At 38.3% G+C, this 22,653-nt stretch overlaps 1 protein-coding gene across 2 annotated transcripts in view; it reads right to left on the bottom strand.

Moving 5' to 3' along the window:
* The window catches only part of SEC63 (SEC63 protein translocation regulator), a 42,907-nt gene that overhangs the window by 5,757 nt on the left and 14,497 nt on the right, over window positions 1–22,653 (bottom strand). For both annotated transcript variants that reach the window (XM_026726648.2, XM_087913452.1), the window contains exons 4-18: window positions 19,132–19,244; window positions 18,512–18,573; window positions 17,264–17,322; window positions 16,089–16,139; window positions 15,061–15,169; window positions 13,730–13,824; window positions 11,310–11,442; window positions 10,221–10,313; window positions 8,169–8,323; window positions 6,597–6,744; window positions 4,464–4,546; window positions 2,804–2,863; window positions 1,979–2,149; window positions 1,104–1,259; window positions 204–305 (exon numbers count right to left, since the gene is read on the bottom strand). In XM_026726648.2, the coding sequence (XP_026582433.1) occupies window positions 204–305; window positions 1,104–1,259; window positions 1,979–2,149; window positions 2,804–2,863; window positions 4,464–4,546; window positions 6,597–6,744; window positions 8,169–8,323; window positions 10,221–10,313; window positions 11,310–11,442; window positions 13,730–13,824; window positions 15,061–15,169; window positions 16,089–16,139; window positions 17,264–17,322; window positions 18,512–18,573; window positions 19,132–19,244 (1,590 nt within the window). The remainder of the gene's footprint in view (window positions 1–203; window positions 306–1,103; window positions 1,260–1,978; window positions 2,150–2,803; window positions 2,864–4,463; window positions 4,547–6,596; window positions 6,745–8,168; window positions 8,324–10,220; window positions 10,314–11,309; window positions 11,443–13,729; window positions 13,825–15,060; window positions 15,170–16,088; window positions 16,140–17,263; window positions 17,323–18,511; window positions 18,574–19,131; window positions 19,245–22,653) is intronic.

The following is a 22,653-nucleotide window of genomic DNA, read 5'->3' as shown; positions in this document are numbered from 1 at the left end:
ATGGAAATGCATAGAAGAGTTTAGCTGTACATAAGAGTTTTGCACAATTCCAAGCACTGTGCTAGTTAAGACTCAAAAACTATCTTGCTTTTTAGAAGGTATTACTGAGGAGTTAAATGTTTAAGTCCCAAGCAGAATTCTGAAATTGTGCATTCACTTCATCTCCACTCATCTCAAGCTTATTTAGCTATCTTTTTGCTGACCTCAGGAAAGTAGAGAGTGTAAACAGGATGAGTTATTTTTGACTTGGTTTCCAAGAGTGCCCGTTCTTTTCGTTGTATACTCTGTTGTAATTCTTGCCACTCCTAATAGAAAAAGAGAAGTATTTTGTTTATTTGTGTCTTCCTTAAGAAAATAACTTGTTTGCAGATTGAGAAGAATATGAAACAGTGGTGGGATACAAAAACTTTTACCACCGGTTTGGTGGGCGTGGTTTGGTGGGCGCACTTTGCATGCATGCACACACATGCGCACCAAACACGCACTTTGTGCAGGTGCAGAGGCATTCCATTTCGCCTCCTGCAAGCCTGCACTCTCCCGGTCGCTTCAGCAGCTGCCACACAGCACCTTCTGTGCCACGCAAAGTAGATGCGCTTCAAATTTAGTGGATAAAGGTGAGAATGGAAGCTCAGGCAGGCGGGTGGGCCCAACAGCAGAGCGGTGGAGAGAACTGGTTCAGTCTCCGCTGCTCATCACCGCTACCAGCTCGGCAGAACTGGACCAAACCGGTAGCATACGACCACTGGTATGAAAATTAAAATAGGAATGCAATGCATTTGTATCTTAATAATAATAATTTTGAAAAGAAAAGAACCACCAATTTTAAATGCATTTTACCAATTTCATTATATGAATAAAAACATTTAGATTGGTTTACTGTATTAGGACAGAAGTAGACATGTTACATAGAAACAGGAAGCTCATGTACTTTACAAAGACTATCCAACTCTGTGTTTTAACTAATTTTATTAACTACAAAATAGTATCCCTCCCTTTAGCCCACTGAATGAACTGATCAAAATGTCTTATCATAGAAAAGGTTTTGGGTTACATCAAATGACCATCCTGGTATTTCTCCAACAGGTAATAAAAAGAAATCTTACAGCTTCGTCATCCTTGCTTTGCTTTTCATCTGGTTCTCGGTCAGAGTCTCGGTCACTGCCATCATCTTTCTCACTCAATGATTCCCGATTGGTGTCATCTTCTTCAGATTCGCTTCCTTTATCAGAAACATCGTAATCATCATCCTTGACAATTTCCTAAATTTAAAAAGGGTAACTTTATTACATTCAGACATGTTCACAGCACTCATTTATCACAGGAGGCAAATTGTAGCCAATGTTGATTGATCTTGTAAAAGCTAAGCAGGATCACACCTGATTTGTCCTAGGATGCAGATACCAGCAACAAGCCAGAAGAAGCCAGTGTCAAACTACCTCTATGTTCTCTTCTTGGCAACAATACAGGTGTGTCTACGTAATCACAGAGAATTGAACTTGAGTCAAAGGTTTCTTTGACTTTATTAGATTGTTTCAACTCATGAATATGTAGTGTTTACTAGCCTTAGCTTACTTTGGATAATCTCCTATAGCGAAATTTAAGAGATTCTCTAGTTTTTTGAAAAATAAATAAAGGCATGCTACCAAATGATAGTGCACTTGAAACAGGAAGAAGGATATGCTACAACCTTTTGTAAAATCACATAAAGAACCTCTTCCCTTCATTACTTATCAAGATTTCATAATGCTCAGCTACTATATTCCATAGGCTACAGTAAATATGGAATTTGGTCTATGACTTCTAAACAGAAGTGTTGGATCTCATAGAAATCAAATTATTTTTCAGCTTACAATCCACATTTAATTTTGCTTCGTATTATTTTCCTTTTTTCATTAAACAGCAAACACTGGTTTTTCTGAAACAAGTATTTCAACACGCCTGAAAACCAAAATCCCAATCCATTTTGATTGACACATACGTTCCCGGCAACCCCATTAGCTTGTTTTTGCTTCAGTTGCTTTGTTTGTAGCAAAGGAGCAGGAGCTGGCTTTTTTTTCACGAGTTTTTTCTTCTTTGATTTGGAAGTCTTCTTTGCTCCTTTGTTCTTCTGCTGCCATCCTTTATTCTTCGATTTATTAAGGTCTCCTTGCTGCAAAAGTAGTTAAGATTTAAAGTGGTTACACTTCAGTCCTTGATCCACCCAAGTGCTTTAAGTATCAGAACAGAAATGAATGCATTTTAATATCAAGGCATTTGTGGAGAAAAGCAACTGATCAGTGTACCACTAATATCTATGGGCATCTCTAGAGGGAACAGCTGGCTCTACAGAAACTGGCTCACAGTTATCACAAGTGCAACTCCATTGTTTCATGTATTTTTAACATACAACTATCTTCTCAGCAAAATAAATACTTTACATGTTTACGTTATAAACCCGGGGTCCCCAGGCCACTGACTAGTAGCAGTCCATAGCCTGCTAGGAACTGGGCCACACAGCTGGAGGTGAGTGGCAGGGCAGTGAGCAAAACCAAAACCATTCCCCCACCCCCACCCTGGTTAGTAGAAAAACGGTTTTCCACGAAACCAGTCCTTGGTATCAAAAAGGTTGGGGACTGCATGTTATAAGCAACGAAATCAAGATTAAATTAACCTTCCAAATGGTTTTACCTTCCAAGGATTAAAAGTTATTTGACAATCTTGCAATTTAACAACAGGACTCATTTCAAACAGGAAACCTCGATGGTTACTAAACAAACTTTAAGGAATTACAACACAACCATCCACACCTATGTTTTGAACTTACGCCATCCTCTGCAGGCTGTTCTTCAGCTGAGCAGGTTGACTGTGCCTTCTCAAACACTTCCTGAATAAAGGGAAAAATAAATTACCTTAGCCTCTCTGTATCAATATGGGAAAACAGATCAATTAAACATTAATAATGCACAGAAAGTGAAACATTGGTTCGCATTTCTCAAGATGAAGAATCTAATTATTAATAGAGGGAAATTTCAATCAGTCTAGTCATTGGTGGAAAGACTGGGCTTCTGAAATTTTTTTAAATTTAATTGTAAATAACTCTCGAAAGCAAATATGTATATGGAAGAATTAAGAAACAGAGGGTGGCTTAGATTAAGAGTTGGTTTGAAAAGCCACATCTACATTTGCAGTTGTCTGTGGAGATTCTGTCATCCTGGTCATAATTGTCTCCCAAGCACCTTTGAGGCATAATTTGCAGTTTTTACATATTTATATATTCAATTTTTATGTTGCCCATCTCACATAAGGTGACTCTGGGCTGAATAAATTTATTCTTTTTCTTTCTTTGACTAATTTAAAATGAAGGAGAAGGTGTCTTCATTATCACTGTTGTAAAGGAACTGCAAGGATATCATATAGGTAGATCTACTGTAGATTACCCAGAGATCTACTTTTTGACCATATATGAAGATGAATGAGTGAATATTTCCCAGCTGATAAATGCACATCTGCAAACTATGCTACTAAAAAAAAATAAAGACAGAAAGATTATTTTATTTCAAAAGTCAAGAAGTACAATATTGTATATCCTTCTCATAGTTATCTGCATTTCCAAAAAGGCATTAAGAGTATCCACTCTCACAAAGTGAAAAGTGAATGTAAAATCTTTTCTTCTAATGCTAAGCAAAAATATTTTAGAGATGTAAGTTGTAAGGGAGAGGGTAAAGACTGTATAACTCTCTTTAATTACGAGTAGTTTCTTTATCTGACATTGAATTGTCTATTTAGACAAGTGCTTGTAATTTTTTCATGGATACCGATGATGTCTCCCCATCCCAAATCAGCTTTGATAAGACAAGAGCTGCATTTGTGCCCTGGTGAACTATGACAGATTGATTATCAAAGCATAGTCCATGGTTCCATAAAAACTGACCCAGTAATACTTAAGACAAATGGGGTAGGGGGAACTTTTAAGAACAGCTAAGGACTAAATTATTAAGCACTCCTCTAACTATTTGCTGGAAACTTGATTGCAGGATTACTCTATCTGGAAGGGACAACTAGGCCCACAAATATCATTGATGCTGTTTTACATTTTAACAGAAACAGATGATATTTGGGGCCCTAATTGTCTCTATATGGCATAATATATTTGTCTCTTATAATTATTTAATATTTCCAATTCTCGTCCATGGAAACAAAGCTTCGGATTTGGCACAAATCAGACTGAGCTGTTTTCTGAGTCATTAGACTGGGATCTAGAACCAATCCTGTAATCAGTAAGTATGTCTAATTTGAAGCAGGGGGCATGCTTTGAGCCTCCCTTCATATACCACATAAAAAAGCCACAAGTGGGAATTTGGCATGAACTGAGGTCTTAGGGAATTCCACAAGCTTGTGCAGTTTGCTTCTTGATGCATTCAGGGATATGACAGCATATAGCATAAATAAACCCAAGAACAGTGCATACCAATATAAATACTTACTGCCATTGTCTGTCTTGTCAAGGTGACCAAAACTGTGACTAGCGATCCTACAGTGATGTTATTACTGTCTTCATCATCCAAAACTGAAATAAAGGTTCCCCAATTATATAGCTTTCTTGTGAATAGGTTTTACTCAACTTTTAAATGCATGACTCAAAAAAGCTAATTTTTTGCAGCTTGAGCTCTCATCTGGATTTTATCCAACCATCTCATTCAATGATAAAACTCAAAGGACCTTAAAGATACATCACAAGCAGCTGCAGATTGAAGGACAAAGGAAGAATGCCAAACTTTGTAAGAAGAGAGGCTTTTGATAGCTGCTCAAAGACAAATTTGTATATATTCAATTTCTGCTTCAAAGACTCTGCACAGAATCCTCTTTTAAAAAAAGTTTAAAATGCATACTTTTGAATAAAGGTGTGTAAAATGTTCCAAATCTGGACTATATCATATTTGAACCATCTCTGTTTTCAGTCTTGAAATAGTTGCTTTGCATTCAAAACAGTTTTGCATTCAAAATGTGGTGTTTCATACTTGAGCCGGGTATTTCGAATTCCAAACATTTTGAATTCAAATTGTTATGTGCACTCCTATTTTAGAACTAAGGGACTTTAGTTATCTTGGTGTATAATAAAAAATAATAATAACGAAAGAAACTAAAACTGTATTTTTAGTACTGTAGCCCCCCCGGCATCGTCTGATGACTGCCAGATGTGCAGGTCTGCTGCATTGATTATACCTGCCATATAAAGTGGCATCAGATAAAAAAAAATCCAACATTATCTGGGAAACAGGAAACAGGTTGGGAAAGGCTGGTCTGAATAATGGTCTAGGTTGCAAATGAATAGTAAAATAAAGCAACGATAACCCATCAAATCACATAAATGGAAAGACCAAGCATGGAGAGTTCATATTGAGTTCCTTAATTTAACTTTTTAGAAAATCAAACCATTTCTTCAAAAACAAATTTTTAAAAAGTAATAGTAAGAGCTTCAATTAAGCAAAGGTAAACAGGTTTAACGGATTAAGGAAAAAGAAAGACATTCAAACAAAATGTACCTTTCTTTTTAAAATTATCAAATTTCCTCACAGGAACTCTTTAACAAGTAAAAGGGACTGTATCCTCTAATGATACTGCTCAACATCTACAGCTTCATGTGTACTTAAGATTTAAAAATGAATTGAATGACTGCTGCCCATTTAGATCAACCAAACCTATTTTAATGGGTACACTAAAAAAATAATCAAATAAAATTTGATGCGTTATTTCTGGGAAACAATGAATCCTTGCTTCCTCCCATTAGATGAGAAAGATCCATTATCAAAGCAGAGGTATGCATGCCTGTACATACTGCACATATCCAACCCCCAATGAGTGTTTAAAAACTCAGAAAAGTAAACAAACCCAGGAACAGAAAATAAGACGCAGAAAAATGTTTAAGGTTTCTTCTTAAATCACTGTACAAGCAGTGAATTACTACAAATGCAATGTTATGTATGACTAATTTATAATCTATATCAGGCTGGTATTAATTCAGTCTATTCCTGAAAGCAACTCAGGCAAGAGTTTGTTTACACACCAGCTAGCATTAATTGAATATGGCTGTGTCAAAATTAGTCACGCTTTATATGAGATACACTTAGGATGCTGTGGTCTTCCATCACAGTTGCGGTGTACAGAATATTTCATTCTGAACCATTTTGAATATGAAATTTCACAACGTTCTCATTTCAAGTACAAAACTGTTGTCTTAATATCCTTCTAAATGATTCAAGCTTGAAAGCCTTCGGCTAGGAAGCACTTTATACTGAGAACAGCTTTTTCAAGCTTGAAACTCTTCCGCAGTGCTTGGAGTAGCCTGTTCCATGGCCAGAGTGGTTTCGCATTTGCAAGTAGGGCAATTTGGGAAAATTCCAACCTTGAAACATTTTCACAGCCCTTGTTCAGATTTATACATATTAACCAACATGGAAGCTTATTATGTCCTCTTTATTTGACCCTCAAATCTAAGGCAGCCAATGCAGGAGACCTCAAAATTCCTATTATGTCATTCACTATTATTATTAAATATGTAGCGTTATTCTGTTAATAGGAATCCTGATCAACTCACTAAAACAGCACACACCACCTACCCTGGGGTTTTATATCCATGGTGATATGTGGAAAACTGCCAAGGACAGCCATAACTTCTTCATATTTTTCATCTTCAAGAAAGTGTAGTAAATTGTGGCGATCTGAGGCTTTCAAACTCACCAAGTCTTGGATAGATTTAATTTTGTACTGTTTTCATTAAGCAAAACAAAATATACATTTCTAGGTATTAGACATAAATTATCAAGAACATGAGCTATATCAAACATCAAGTTTGCTCTTACTCTAATTATTACAAAAACATATTACAAAATATGTTGAGTCTCTATATGAGATTCTCTGGAAATGGAGCAATGTTTAATTAATTAAACATAAAAATCAACTGGATAATCCTCAAACTCAAAAGAGAGAGGAGACAGGAAGGTGGGAAATGAATAATGCTTCCTTTTTTCCTATCCGCGCTCCCCTAGTCAGATCAACAACTAGCCCAAAATTGTCAAACTTCAATCTACTTTATATTCCACCTTTCCATCTACTCAGAAATGTCATTTGCTAAAATACAGAAAGCTAAGCATCATTAGTTGACAGTAAATTTGCACTATAAAAGGCTGTGCAGCAGTGAGGAGCATTCTAGCATTCAAAATCAGGTTAATGTCATATGGCTGGTGATAGTTTTATCAGAATGAGTGATGAGTAGTTCTGAAACGCTTAACAAGTACAGGTAGTTCTAGACTTATGACAGATTGCTTAAGGATGAACTACAAAAAAGCTAGTTGTCTGTCTGTCTGTCTCTCTCTCTCTCTCTCTCTCACACACACACACACAGAGAGAGAAGAGAAGAGGAGAGAGAGAGAGAGAGAGAGAGAGAGGAGAGAGGAGAGAGAGAGTTTTAAATAATTGCATTTCAGACACTTTGCAACTGGCTTGCATTTACGATCAGTTGCAACATCCCACAGTGGCATGACAATTTGTGACACTGCCCCATTGGATATGCTAGATTCATTTAACAACCAATTGTTTCACTAAACAACCATTGATTTAACAACCACAGTGATGAATGTCAAAAGAACAGTCAAAAAATCAAGTCTGCTCAGATAGTGCCCCAACTTACAACCACAACAACTTGCAACCAAAATTCTGGACTCCACTGTGGTTTTAAATTGAGAATTACCTGTAGCTGTTTGCTTTTCGGGGACTTGGATCAACAGCTATTGTAAACTTTTATTTTATTACTTTGAAATATAATCCTTTTAAACAAAATTTTGTATGAATGTGTTTATTCGTTTTTTTATTTTTTTAAAAAAAATATTTATTTTTATCCTTTTATTTTATAAGACTTTATATATATATAAGCAAATATACATAATGTTCCTATTGTCCCGACAGTAACAAGCTTGTGAAATGGATTGTGCTAAAAGTGTGTGACTGGCCCAAGGTCACCCAGCTGGCATTCATGCCTAAGGTGGAACTAGAACTCATACTCTCCTAGTTTCCAGGCCAGTTCCATAACCATTACACCTAACAATCAACTGTCTCAAAGCATAAACATTTTCCAGAATGTGGTCAGATCAAATGAGTTCTAAGAAGCTACAGATTATGTCAATGTCTTCTACCTTTTTATGATTAGACACCCTTCTGAGATTATCTTCTTCAATATGTGGGAGTTGAAGGAGTGGAGACTTAAATTGCTGAAGCCCCTGGACAATCATCTGAGAAAGTTTCATGCAGTTTTCCAAAGAAGCCAATGAGGGAGCACGAAATTCTCTTTCTGAGGGAGAAACATAGGGAAATATTTATACTCAATTGTCAGTATTTATTAGCAATACACAGTACAGGTAATCCTCAAATTACAATGGTAATCGGTACCAAAATTTCCACAACTAAGCAATGCAGTCATAAACCATGTCATGTGACCACACTGCTAGTAGTTAAGCAAGGAGTGTGCATCGTTAAGCCATCACCTTCTTGCAACTTCCTGCCAACTTCCAACAACCAAAATCAGTGGGGAAGCTGGCAGAAAATTGAAAATCCCAGGCAACTCACAAACAAGTCAGTGGAGAAGTGGGGAGGCTGCTGCCAAGTGCGTGAGAGTAGCAAGTGACCAGGACGAGGGTGAAAGTGGCTGGGGAAGATGGCATGAGTGCAGCGGGACCCAGAGGAAGGTGCGTGATTGGCCTGGAGGTGCAGCACAAGGGCGAGGTTCAGAGAGAGTGTGTGAGGTTGTGTGGGTGTCCGATATGGCTTGGGGAGGCTTACCTAAGCAACTTGCAACCTTCCCTGCTAGCTTCCCCATTGACTCTGCTTGCGGGAAGGCAGCAGGGAAAATCGCACGTCATGATCATATCTGCAACCATCGTATGCGCCAGCAAGTTGCCAAGCACCCACATCAGGATCAAGTGACTGCAGGAGTGCCAAGACTGCTGGAATTTCAAGGACTAGTCGTAAACACCCAATCCTTCAGCATCTTGGCAATGTCAATTTCAAGACCTAGTCTTAACCAGCATCATTGCAATATCAGTTACAAGGACTAGTCGTAACCACCACTCCTTCAACATCATTGCAACATCAAATGGTCGCTGAACAATTTGTCATCCACTGGGGACTACCTATCGTTCACCCCGGAACTGTAGTACTAGGTACTTCAGTGAAAATGGAGAACGGACTCAAAGAAGGAATAGCTTTAAAAATACTATCAGATCGCTTGCTCTAATTTAAGAATGCCTTAATGTAATTTAATTTCAGCTATTTAAGAAAGTTAAAAGAAACATAGTCCTCCACTTGTGACCACAACTGAGCCTAAAATTTCCACTGTTAAGCAAATGTGAAGTGAAATTAAGTGAATTTTGCCTCATTTTACAATCTTTCTTGCCAAGTTGTTAAAGGAACACTGCAGCTGTTAAGGTAGTGATATGGTTGCTAAGTGAATCTGGCTTCCCCATTGACTTTGCTTGTCAGAAGGTCGTAAAAGGGGATCACATGATCCTGGGACACTGCAACCATCAATGAACATATGCCAGGAGTCCAGAGTCTGAATTTTGATCACGTGGCCATGGGGATGCTGTACAGGTTGTGTGAAAAACAATCATAAGCCACTTTTTTTCAGGGTAACTTTGTTCTAACTTAGAATAGTCACTAAATGAATGGTTGTAAGTTAAGAACTACCAGTACACTGTTACTTCTCCCTTACATGTTGTTTCCATAGAAAGGTTATAGGATTTTAAATATTACTAGACAAGCCATGAGCCCTTGGATCATCCTTTCGGAGCTATTTCCTTACCACCTTTCTCAAAGCCTTCAACAATGTCTTCCATGGTAAACCTGTGATACATCCAGAAATGTGTCTGCCTTTAAAATAGTCCATGTTGAACTGTATAGTGCAGTCAAACATTAGCACAGGGAACATTTTATGAGATTTTATATTATATTATAATATAAATATGTTTTATAATTTTATGCATACAATGTTTTATAAAATTTGCCAAATTTCAGTTCCACAGGAGTAATGAGTCCTGGATTTTGAATATATTCTGTAAATTAGACCACTTGATATACCTTGATTCAAAACATTTTGCTCCATAGTACACCATTTTACCCAGTTAAAAGTTACAGGAAAGAGAATTTTAATAGTAAAGAGGTAGTATTCACAAATATATGTTAGGACTTACCTTCCCGGCTACGTGCCATGAGTATTAATTGGCAAATTACATTTACAATTTCTTGAAGCAAGGAAGGGCACTTTTTTAAGACAAACTGTTGATCTGCAAGAAAGGGAAAAAAACCCTGAACAATTTTGTGCATAAAGTGAACGCTATACACGATTACAGTTTTTCCTTTCTTATTATATAGCTACCAAAAGTCCTGTTGTGTGTATTAAATAAGCTCCAAATGGCATCTTGCAAGCAAGCTTCTGTTTGTGCAAAAGGGCATCCCATCTTCCCTTCCCCTTCACATACCTAGAGTAACTCCACACTATCTTAAAATCTGTTGTTCAATCCTCTAGAGCAATGCTTCTCAACCTTTTCTTCACCCCAGACCTCCTTTAAATACCACGGATTATGGCCACGGACCACCAAGACTTAAGATTTAAATCATAGATTTTCTTCAAGTTTTTGCGGACTCCGACATGACATCGTCCCCCATCCCCAGACCCCCAGGGTCCGTAAACCACATGTTGACAACCACTGCTGTAGAGCAGATCTGGGGGAGGAATCCAAGAGACTGCACAGGAAGAGGGAATTTCTCTACCAGCAGCACTTTTTTCAGTGGTTGATGGACACAGGTAATTTTCATCCAATATCTATATACACAAACGATCCAATCTCAATGTAAATCAAGATATGCATAAATTCTATATTCTTGGGCGTGCACAGACAGACATTTCTTTTGCTGCCACGACTCTTCCCCTAAGCAAGAACCTCACTAATTCATACAGAAGGTGTGAAGCAACAGGAGGGGAATGGTTTGCAGAAATAACTAGTTCAAAGTATAACCTAGTTTAAGAAACATACAGATTTCAGTCACTTCTGTGAAGTTTTTGATGAAACTCAAATTTCTGTATCTGATTACTGAAAATATGTGATAAAGGCACAATTTAAGACACAAGTCCCTTTTGTGAAGTTAAAAAAGCAAACAAGTTCTTTGCCATCAAAACAAACACTAGCTTATACAAAACGAGCATGAAACTTGTAATTCAATTAGATAATTTCAAATCCTTGTTCCAGGCCTATGCTCTTATGGTTTCCAAAAGCAAATACCTTGTTCAAGTGTCTCAGGAACTTTCATTCTGGCAAGATGAGAAAGTAAGAGCACTCTGGCTTTCAAGCTATACGGACAAGTAAGCGGAGGTTCATTTTTCTTCAAATTAATGCTGCCAATTTCTCTGATAAGCTGAAAAATGAAAAAAAAAAAAAGATAATCCAACTGTAGGACACAGGTAGCCCTCAATTTATCATAATGCAGCCTGCTCATTACGGTAACAAGTGATGAAGGTTGTAAAGTGATTCATCACAAGACCAGCCTGATTCTACCTTATTTTGTGGAGGTTGTTAAGCAAATCACCATGGCTAGGTGAATTTGTCATTACTTGAACTTGCAATAATTAAGTGAACCCATTGATCACTATGGCAGATTTTTGCCGATTTGTACCGAGCACCTAAAATATAATCTCTCCTCCTCAGCTGGCCATTACTCCCTTTCCCGAAGGTGGTTGTAGCGGTGGTCAGAAATGGCCACCCCAAAGAAGAACTCGACCGGAAAAGAATGTGCAGGAGGAAGATAAGATGAAAAAGTTTTGGCTGACCGGGTCAAACAGCAAAAGCAAGAAATAAGGTACCCTGGAATTTAACCTATAAAAAAAAATAACACTGTTCCCAAAGATGATTTTCAAGCAGCGAAGGAGAGAGAAAAGGGAAAGGATTTGGGTTTTTTTCTCTCCTTTTCCTTTCCCTATACTGACAGCTAAGAGACTTAAGCAGGAAATTGGAAAAAAAAATCCACTTTGACATCAATAGGCATTTAAGCTGAAAATAAAATGTCAAAGGGATAATAAAGATTTCTGGATATTTAAAAGCTTTTGAAAGCAGGAAAGGAGAGAAAAAGAATACAAGGGCAGGATCTGGAAGGGAGGAGACTGCCTGGAATTAAAAAGAACTTACAGTAAAATCTCAACAAGACTTCTAAAAGATACATTTTAACTGAAACATGGCAACAAAATAGTAAAACCTCAGGAAGAGAAAGTGAAAAAAGAAGTAAGAAGAAACAGCTTGAGAGTATTTGGATTACTTGGTGACTTCTGGATTTTTGGTTACTGCATTTGAATGACTAAAACAATCAGGTGGTTGTTTAAAACTGTTTAAAATGACTCCATTTTTAGAAGAACTGAAAATGGAACTTAAAAAGTACAAAGAAGATGCACAAGAAGGGAGAGGTTCTTTTGGCTTCGTATTTCAGTTCTTAGAAATGGAGATTTGGAACTATGAGAAACAACAAGAAACGCCTGTAGAACAAGACGACTGGGACAAAGAAGAAGTCATCTTTAATGAACAAATAATTTTGTGGGGGGAGGAAATAGGAAAGTGGGGAAAGAGAATGAACAGTTTAAGATTTGGAAAAACAACCCCCAAAAAGAATAGTTTGAAAAATAAGTATAACATTCAAAAGCAACAGAAGAGGGAAATGCAGAAGAGAGAATCAGAAGTAGAGAGACAAGGGGGTAAAAAGGGGAGGGAGAAGAAGAGAGGGAAGAAAGAGAGGAAAAGAAGTTATAAAGGACAGAAACAAAATATAGAGAAACAGGGCCTATTTAGAGACAATGGTGAAAATCGAATTGAAAAGGGGATTCTGCAAAGGTACATAAGATAGTATTGTTATATTAGAAATAGAAATAACTTCAGAAAATATGAAACAATGTATGATCAAAATGGTAATTTAGTGGAATGTTTGTTAATAAATAAATGTAATAAAATGAATATTTAATGATTTATAAAACATAAGTGAAGAGAAATAGGGGAAAAATTAATTATGGAAAGATTATATATGTCTCCAAGGAAGTATGATATTTAATTGAAAAGAAATGTTACAGATGTTAAGACTTTAATGAATATTAATGATAGAACTGAATTGGAAAGGAATGAGGGTTTTAATTACATATATTTATAATCCTTTTTTTAAAGAATATAGTGTGTATTTTAAGAATGTACCGAGCAGAATTCGATTGGAAGTTAATGAAAACCCAAATAAAACTTTATAATAAAAAAATGATAATGCAACTGTAGGACACAGGTAGCCCTCAATTTATCATAATGGAGCCTGCTCATTATGGTAATAAGTCATGAAGGTTGTAAAGTCATCACAAGACCAGCTTGATTCTACCTTATTTTGTGGAGGTTGTTAAGCAAATCACCATGGCTAGGTGAATTTGTCATTAAGTGAACTTGCAATAATTAAGTGAACCCATTGTTCACTATGGCAGATTTTTGCCGATTTGTACCGAGCACCTAAAATATGATAATGTGACTGGGGGGGGGGATTGCAACCCCTGGAACTTTGGGATCAAGTTGTAAATACCTTTTGGGGGGAGTTCCATCATAACTTCAAATGTTCATTAAGTGACTGGTCACAAGTCAAGGACTATTTGATACAAACACACAAAGGTAAAACTTCACTAATAACAAACCTGGGGTATTTGAATATTGTCTACAGGTCTGCTTGTTGCATCTTTATTATACTGAGGGTCAAATTCAGAAGCCCCTGCCAAAACCATTATAAGTCCTGCAGAGAAAACAAATGTAATATAAGTATGTAAAAAGTATTAGAATATATACAAAGACTTTCTCAAACTTTGTCCCACAAAGATTTTTATTTACCACTTTCTCCTCAGAAACTCATCAACACCAAATAACTAAGCATAATTGAAGTACCTTAGGATTACTCTTTCACTAAAGAAGCAAGGACTAAGCATAATGACAACTATTTTCATGAACGGGTATTCAAAAATCTTACAACAGGACTTTCTCCATGGTAGCTAAGTACATTGATTTATGAAACAACATGGATGACAATTAAAAGGAGTACCAGCTAAAATTTTGTCTGTTACCATTCTTTTCATATCAATATATGTTGTTTTTGCAGACAAAATTAATATCCCATTCTTCTTCAATAACATACAGTTGTATGAGTACACTAGACTAGAATACCTATAATAGGTATCTTCTTTACATTTACTTGAGAATAATTTACCCTGTTCATCTTTCTTCAGTTGGTGCCTCATATTTCATTTTTAAACCTGAAGATTTGAAAGCCTGTATACTAATAACATCTATACAGAATTCTTTCCATCTAATCATGCAGCTACTAAAAACTAAATGAACATTTCCATCCAGAGAATGGTGTTAGGAGGCAAGAGGTGCTGGCCTTGTTCCAGATATGTGAGATGGCATTGTACTACAGCAGTTCTTGAATAAGAACAACTTCAGATTCTAGCATGACTTTTCAGTATGATAAAGCAGGGGTGGACAACTTTTTTTTAGTTTGTGAGAAGCACTTCATCCTTCTGCTGTGCCTGGAGACCACAAGAACATGGCTGATGATTTTATGGTATCACTAGAGCCACCATGACAAAGCTAATATTTCTGGATCTTTTAGAGTTGGGGGGAAGAAGGGCTCCTCAAGTCTTTGTATCCTACTTGTAACAAGTGCTGGAGAAAGAGGGTTCTCATAATTGATTCTCCCATAACAACACAATATGCTTTACAGAATGTACACAAGAATCTTCCTCGGATGAGGAAAATTTCATAAGAGAAAATTTAACCAATTCCACCTTAAATGTTAAGTCTATTCATAGATTCAGTAACTTAATCCCACATTCTTCTCAAGAAATCAAATAGCATATCTTAGAAAACTTAGTGCATAAAGTTTAAACATTCTGCAGAACGCAGGTCTACCTCTAAATAACTACAAAAGAAGCACAAATTTATATTTTAGAATTTAACTGTTTTTAATGCTTACTTTTCATATCCATATTTCTGGTTTTATACACAAAGTAGGTATAAATTTGTGTTGTACGGATGAGAATCTGATCTCCACTATAACGAATTGATCGATACCACCAAGAACCCTAAGTCATTTAAAACAAAAATATTGACATTAAGGATGCATAAATGCAGTAAATATACTATTTTCTAAAGTCTTGAACCTCTGTGATTTCAAGAGCATAATCCTATGAAAATAATGAATTACAGAAACTTTAGAAATTTATATGACAGCTGATATTACAATATCAAAAGTTGAAAGATACAAAGGATCTGTGTTGCATAAAAGTTTTATATTATGTAGTACAGTGCCAAGGGGCAGGAAAAACAGAAAACAAAGTGACTGCAAAGAAGAAAATGCAACAAACTTAAAATGCTTAAACTCTTTGCATTAAAAGGTATACTTTCAGTCAATGCTGCCCAGCAGAGAACTGAGCAGCTATTTTCATGCTTCACCACCTGTATGTTAAATAGAACAGAACAGAACAGAACAGAATTCTTTATTGGCCAAGTGTGATGGATACACAAGGAATTTGTCTTGGTGCAAATGCTCTCACTGTACGTAAAAGATACATTTGTCAAGAATCATCGGGTACAATAAGCAAGCAAATCATACTAGGAAACAGTCAATATAAAGTTAAAGAAGTATTCAAAACACATTTTTCTGTATTTTGGAATAAGCTATACAGTGCAGCAATATAAAATTTCCTCGTGAAATTCAAAATCTCTCAGAATTCCAATTCTAGTCCTTTTATTTTAGCCAGCAATAGAATTTAGATAGCATATGAACAATCTTCAAAAAACTGGAAACTACAGAGTCTGAATAATCATGGACACACTTAAATTTTACTACACAGATTTGGCACACCGATGTGTAAATGTAAGTTGCCAGGTTAGAAAATTATCATAATAAAGTTGGGATGGTTGAGTTTGTGAAAACAAGATTTGTTATGTACATAATTTGTATTTTTTGAAATGTACTTTTTCTTGATTTAAAATACTTACTACAACCACTGGAAGAATAACCATAAATGCTAATCCATAAACCAGCAAAACCTAGGAAATATGAAAAGAAATATCAGAAACATGTAATAAAATCAGAAATAAAATCAGAAATGCTCACATAGGCAGAGACATCTTTTTGTATAAAAAATACTGAAAGTTTTCAGGAAGTAGGTAATGAAGTCATATTTTAAAAGACTCCTATATTTTCCTCGCTAAATTTTCAATCTGATAAAGAGAAACTAAATGTGAAACTTGCAGAACAGCCTCCCAGCAATAAAACAAAGCCTTCAAGACTCAGCATAACTACTGTATTTTTTGTACTATAAGACACTCCAGAGACGCACCCAGCTTTTGGGGAGGAAAATGGGGGGGGGGGGATTTGCCTCCTTGCAGCAAACAGCCTGGTCAGCTTCAGCACAGCCTGATTTAGCACAAGCAGCTGATTGGTGGTTGGTTCAGCCTTCTGGAATACCGCCGATCTGCTGTTGCAAGCTGCGAGGATGCTGCTGCCTATTGCAGCCGTTACCACCAATCACCACCTCTGCGTGCCCCATTTTCGGCCTCTGCACATCCCGTTTTCAGCCTCCACAAGCTCCGATTTTGGCCTCCATGCGCCCCATTTTTGGCCCGTTGCAGGCAGGCAAGGATCGCCACTGCCATCGATCGCCACCATTCAGTGGCAACAGGCAGCAGAAGCAATCCCTGCCACCTGGAACAGCTGATTGGCGGTATTCTGGGAAGCCAATCCAACCGCTGCTTGTGCTAAATCAGGCTGTGCTGAAGCTGACCAGGCTGTTTGCTGCAAGGGGGCAGATTGCTGGGAGGCAGGGGCCGAAGGTTGGGGGCCAGTGGGTGGGCGGAGCTTCAGCAACATTCGCTCTATAAGACAGACATTTCTACCTATTTTTTGGGGGGGGGATGCGTCTTGTAGTGCAAAAAATACAGCAAATCACAGACAAAGTGAACTTTTTAAAGTGCCATTGAAAGCTGTAGCAAGCCTAGAACTGGACTAAAGCTCTGAGTGGAATAAATGCAAATTTTCCCAAAGCTGGCAACAGTTTACGCACATCAATTGACTGTCATTTTTCTCTAAATGATGGTTTAAAAAAATCTCTGCAGACTATCAACTGCACTAAGGCTTTCAGCTTATACAGCCAAACTGGGAGTTGCCTTACCAAAATAGAATTCTTCTGATCCACAATCCAAGCTGGCAATGCAATTCCAAAGCTTGTAGCTGCAAGAAACATAAATAGGTTACAAAATATGGCAATATAGTCAATATAAATTTCTTCAATAATACAAGCTGGGTAAATTATACATCTTTTCAACCAAACCTTTCTCTTATTAAAAAAAATAAAGGAAATCTTGTTTTTTAAATAAGCTTTATCTGTGGTACATATGCAGATGCAGAGCTAATTACAGGATTAATCTTCTTGATCCAATCTGCATGGGATCTTAAGATAAACATTGCTTCCCAGATTAAAATCAAGAAGTACCCACTGTATGAAAAGAAACTGTATTTATTTGTAAAAGTACAGATTATAAAGATAATTAACTACAACTTAATCTACGTGTTAAGTGACAAACTGTTCTCTACATAACAAGACAATCCCACCCATTTTGAAGGGCAACCTTGTGAGATCACTTTTAAAGAAACATCCCTAGAATCTGGAAGGATATAAGGACAAGTGCAAATATTCAGTTCTTGATGACAATATATAAACTGAATCGATTATGCATACTAAGTTTGGTTTTAGCTCTAAATAACTGGATAGCTTACATGTAAAGAGTAACTTTACAGCAAGTTCATCATGCTGCTGAGGCCAACTCAGGACATCACAACAGTGCATTAATCTCAACTTTCGTGCCTGTGTAAACAACCTCCCTTCAACTGACCTATAGGGAATGGAAGCTCTATAATTATTCCAAGAAAAGCTGTTGATTGATTTGGAAATATCAGTAGATATGAATTTACAACAGATATAACACTGAAATTGAAATATTCCAAATTCTCCAGAATGTTCTCGTAACATGAAATTTTGGCCTGGTAATGTTCAGAATTCAGTCTGATTTTGTATGTATATAAGGACTGCTATTCCCATGTAGCAAGCAAGAGTGTAAATTAGACAACATTTCTATGCAGGATTGTAATCTAAAAAGGCAATAAATATATTAAATGTTTGAGAAGCTGGATCTCTGGATAACAGGGGATTCACTAGTGTGAATCACTATTCACTGAACCTTGGAACGAAGCATGAGTGACATTAAAGTTAGCCTCATAAATACGTAGATACAAAGATAGATGACATTACTGTACAAACACCGTTATACAAAATTAAAACTGTTACTGACAGAATAAATCACAGAGCAAAAGTCAGGATCCTACATAAATTATGATTTGGTACAATCAACAATAGAATTACCTTGTGGTCCATCAGGGCTGCCATATTCTTCCCAATTTTTTCGAGATTCTTCATCAGTTAAACTACAAAATAAGAGGCAAAATTATGTTAGAAAGCTTGTTTCAAGAGTGCACATTATCCTTGCTCAAAGCAAAGCTTTAAAATTTGCCACACAAAAACTTAAAATCCCCAGGATGATCCATACCAAAATAGCACAGCAGACAGGCATGGCAGAGTATACATTCAAGAATGTCACCAAGGTGTAGCTACTATTAACAATAACCAAACAGGACAAGAAAGGAGAAAACACAGTTTGAAATTATCCCCAGTGATAAAAAGGCTCCTTTGAGTTCTAAGAGCACTTCTGATGACAAAAGGGAGAAAATAATTTATAATAAACGGATTTTGTCTTACTCTGAAGCCTTTATATGACTGGAAGTCTACTCTAAATAATTAGGTCTTAGATCTTTGCTTGTTTTATAAACCAGAATCACTACTTATATACTTAGAAGAAAACAAAATCAATTCTGTATTGTAATAACTGCTGTAAGTAGACAAACTGACTGAAACATATAGAAAATGGTATTAGTGTACATTCTACGTTGCTTACAATAACATTCCCTCCCACGAACAGAACTTACGCTGCATAAGCCTTAGCAATATTCATAAACATAACTTCATCGCCACCTTTATCTGGATGGTATTTCAGCGATAACAAACGATACTGCTTTTTAATTTCTGACACTGTTGCACCCTATTAAAATAAGAGGTTCAAATTAATTATTTGCAATACATAAGGATGCAATCACCTTCACTTACCTGAATGTAAGTTCCACTGAACTCAGTACACCTTATTTCTGATTATTCACAACAAATCTCAAATACAACATACTAATAATATACTATTTAACAAAATACCTTTGGATTGCCTAAATTATTGTAAAATTTAGTTTCATAGTTCACTTCTAAATCATCATTACACCCAGACACTAGTTTGAGATAGCTACAACTTATTGTAAACATTAGAAAGCCAGTAAAACAGGGATACTACCACATGTTCAATTTCAATTTATGAATTTCAATTTCAAATTCAATTTATGACCACAACAGGGACCAGAAAAATCTAAGTGATGTGGTCATTAAGTGAGACATCATAAGACCACACTCAATTTTACAATCTTTTAGCCATGATTATTAAGGGAACCATCAATAGTCATTAAGCGAGCCTTCATCATGTGACTATGACATGCAACCTCCTTCTGGCTTCCCCATTGACTTTGCTTGTCGATAGCCAGCAGAGAAGGTCAGAAATGGTGATCACATGGCCATGGGACTGCTGCAAGAGCCAGAAATCCAGCTTGGTTCTTGAGTGACCAGATCTGAATCACGTGACCCCAGGGTCCCTATGATGGATGTAAGTGCAAAGACTAATCGTAAGCCATTTTTCTCTTCAGCCCCAATGAAAACCAATGGTTGTTCAGTAAGCACTACATGTAGTCTCTGTTTTGGGACTCTGACAGTCCCAAAACAGATCTAATCCAATGGAAATTCTAAGATATGAGCCCTCTAATCTGCTGCTATTGTTAACACTGCTTTCTTTAAAGTTTATAAAGCAAATTTTAAATCTGGTAAGCTCCAAGGATTGAGAATTTTTTTGAAAGAATGTATAAATGCAACTTTTAAAAATTAAAAACATCTCCAAATGTTTAAACAACCACCAAATTGTTCAATGGCCTCTACTCCTACATAGATACAGGAATATAGGCAAAACTGAATTCAACTGACCTGCACCTATTAAAAATGTATCGTTTAAATGAACTATTCAACTTTCAAATAGAATGGGCGTTGGTAGAAGTTACCGTGAACGCTCTATCTATGCTGCGAGAAAGCCCAGGATGGGTTGACTTCCTATGATGTCATAGCTGAGTCTGTACTAAGATATAAAAGCCAGCCCCCGGGAGAGACCTCAGCTTTAGCAAAGATACTTGACAGACCTAAAGGTGTCTCTGAAAGCCCAAAATAAATACAGAAATATGTCTTACCCTCTCCGGACGAATCAAGGGAGAGGCTGGGCTCTCTCGCAGCATAGATAAAAAGGGCGTTCACGGTAACTTCTACCAATGCCCATTCTCCTCCATGCTGCATTGAGAGCCCAGGATGGGACATACCAAAGCTTGCATGTCCACGGGCGGGTCCTCATCTGGCTCATCACACCGACTGTGGAACCACTCGTTGAAGCACCCGTCTGCCGAAGGCTGCAGTCGCTGAGGCAAAAGCATCCAGACAGTAGTGTCTGATGAAAGGAGACGGGGATGTCCACATGGCCGCATGACAAATCTCCTCCAAGGATGCTTGGGTCGCCCAGGCAGCAGAAGTGGCCACGCTTCTGATAGAGTGCGCCGTCAGACCTCGGGGAACTGGAAGGGCCGCAGCTTTGTAGGCCTGCTCAATGCAAGACCTGACCCACCTGCTAATAGTAGAAGAGGCCTTGTGCACCAAGTGAGAACGGAAAAAGGAAACAAACATGGCTTCCGACTTCCTGAAGGAGGAAGTGTGCTTAAGGTATATTCTAAGAGCCCTTCTTACGTCTAGCGTGTGGCACTGCCGCTCTAAGTCATGGTGCAGGAGGGGGCAGAAGTCAGGCAAAACAATGTCCTGGGACCTGTGAAACCAGGTGTTAACCTTCGGAATAAATGAGGGGTCTAGACGAAGAACAACCCTATCATCGTGAAAGGAACAAAGGTCCTGTCTGATGGAAAGAGCAGCAAGCTTGGAATCCCTCCTGGCAGAAGTGATGGCAACAATGAACACTACCTTCAGAGTCAGGAAATGGAGAGACACTGTTCTAAGGGGTTCAAAGGGGGGCTTTGTAAGGGCATTAAGGACCAAATGAAGGTCCCAGGAAGGGTACCTGTGAACCACCGGAGAGTGCAGCTTGGAAACCTCTTTCAAAAACCTCCTGACTGAAGTGTGATGGGATGAGGAAGGAAGCAAACCCCATGAAAGGACTGAGGAGAGGGCCGCAACCTGCCTGCATAAGGTGTTGGGGGCCAAATTTTTCTCCAGTCCATGCTGAAGGAAGCTAAGAACTTCTGCCAACTGGGCTGAAGCAAGAGAAAGACCCTCCCTGAGGCACCATCGGGAAAAAGCCTTCCAGGTGGCATCATAGATGTGCCTTGTAGAAGGTTTGCGAGAAGCCAGGATAGTGAGGATGACCCTTTCTGGGAAGATCAGCCTCCTCTAGCCGCTGCCGCTCAAGTGCCACATGGTCAGCTTGAACCACTGGGGCTCTAGGTGGAGCAGGGCCCCCTGGTGAAGGGAGATTAGATGGGCAGGGATCCTCCAAGGAGAAGCCACCGATAGGTTGACCAGGTCCGCAAACCAGGGCCTCCTTGGCCAATAGGGTGCCAGGAGGAGCTCCACACGTTCCTCCAACCTCTTCCAAATTACTGCCGGAATGACGGGAAGCGTGGGAAAGGCATAGAGGAGACCCTTGGGCCATCTGCACCGAAGAGCATCTGTCCCCTCCGCTCCCTGGCAAGGAAACCTGGTGAAGAATCTGGTGACTTGGGCGTTTTCAGGAGTGGAGAAAAGATCCACCTCTGGTGTTCTGAATCTGAGGGAAAGATCCCTGAATAGAGACAGAGGAATGGACCATTCTGCCTGGTCGACTAGGCTCCTGCTGAGCCAGTTGGCCTGGGAGTTGCGACCCCGGAGAAGTGGCCCGCCGAGATCGATAACAGGTGTTTCTCTGCCCATAACCCCAACCGTAGAGCCTCTCTCATGAGGGCTTTGGACCTCATCCCCCCCTTGCCGGTTGACATGAGCCTTTGCGGCCATGTTGTCCATAAGGACTAGAACATGAGAGTCGGTCACTGATTGCCTAAAATGCTTGAGAGCCAGAAAAATGGCTCTGAGCTCTAGCCAACTTATGGGAAGGGTCTGTTCAGATCTGGACCAAACGCCCTGAGCTATCTGGCCCTGCATATGGGAACCCCAACCCAGGAGTCTGGCATCGGTGGTTATCACTAGCCTATCTGGGTCCCTGAACAGGAGTCCCCTCCAGATAGATGGGGAATGCCACCAATTGAGAGATCTCCGGATTTGTGGCGGGAGTGGGACCTTGATGGATGAGTGGCTGGTTCCTGCTCATTGGTAGGGAA

Source organism: Pseudonaja textilis, chromosome 1 (assembly GCF_049901715.1).
Source record: "Pseudonaja textilis isolate UNSWEBS1 chromosome 1, rPseTex1.2, whole genome shotgun sequence".
Classification (NCBI taxonomy): Eukaryota; Metazoa; Chordata; class Lepidosauria; order Squamata; family Elapidae; genus Pseudonaja; species Pseudonaja textilis.
This window is presented reverse-complemented; position numbering and strand designations above follow the sequence as displayed.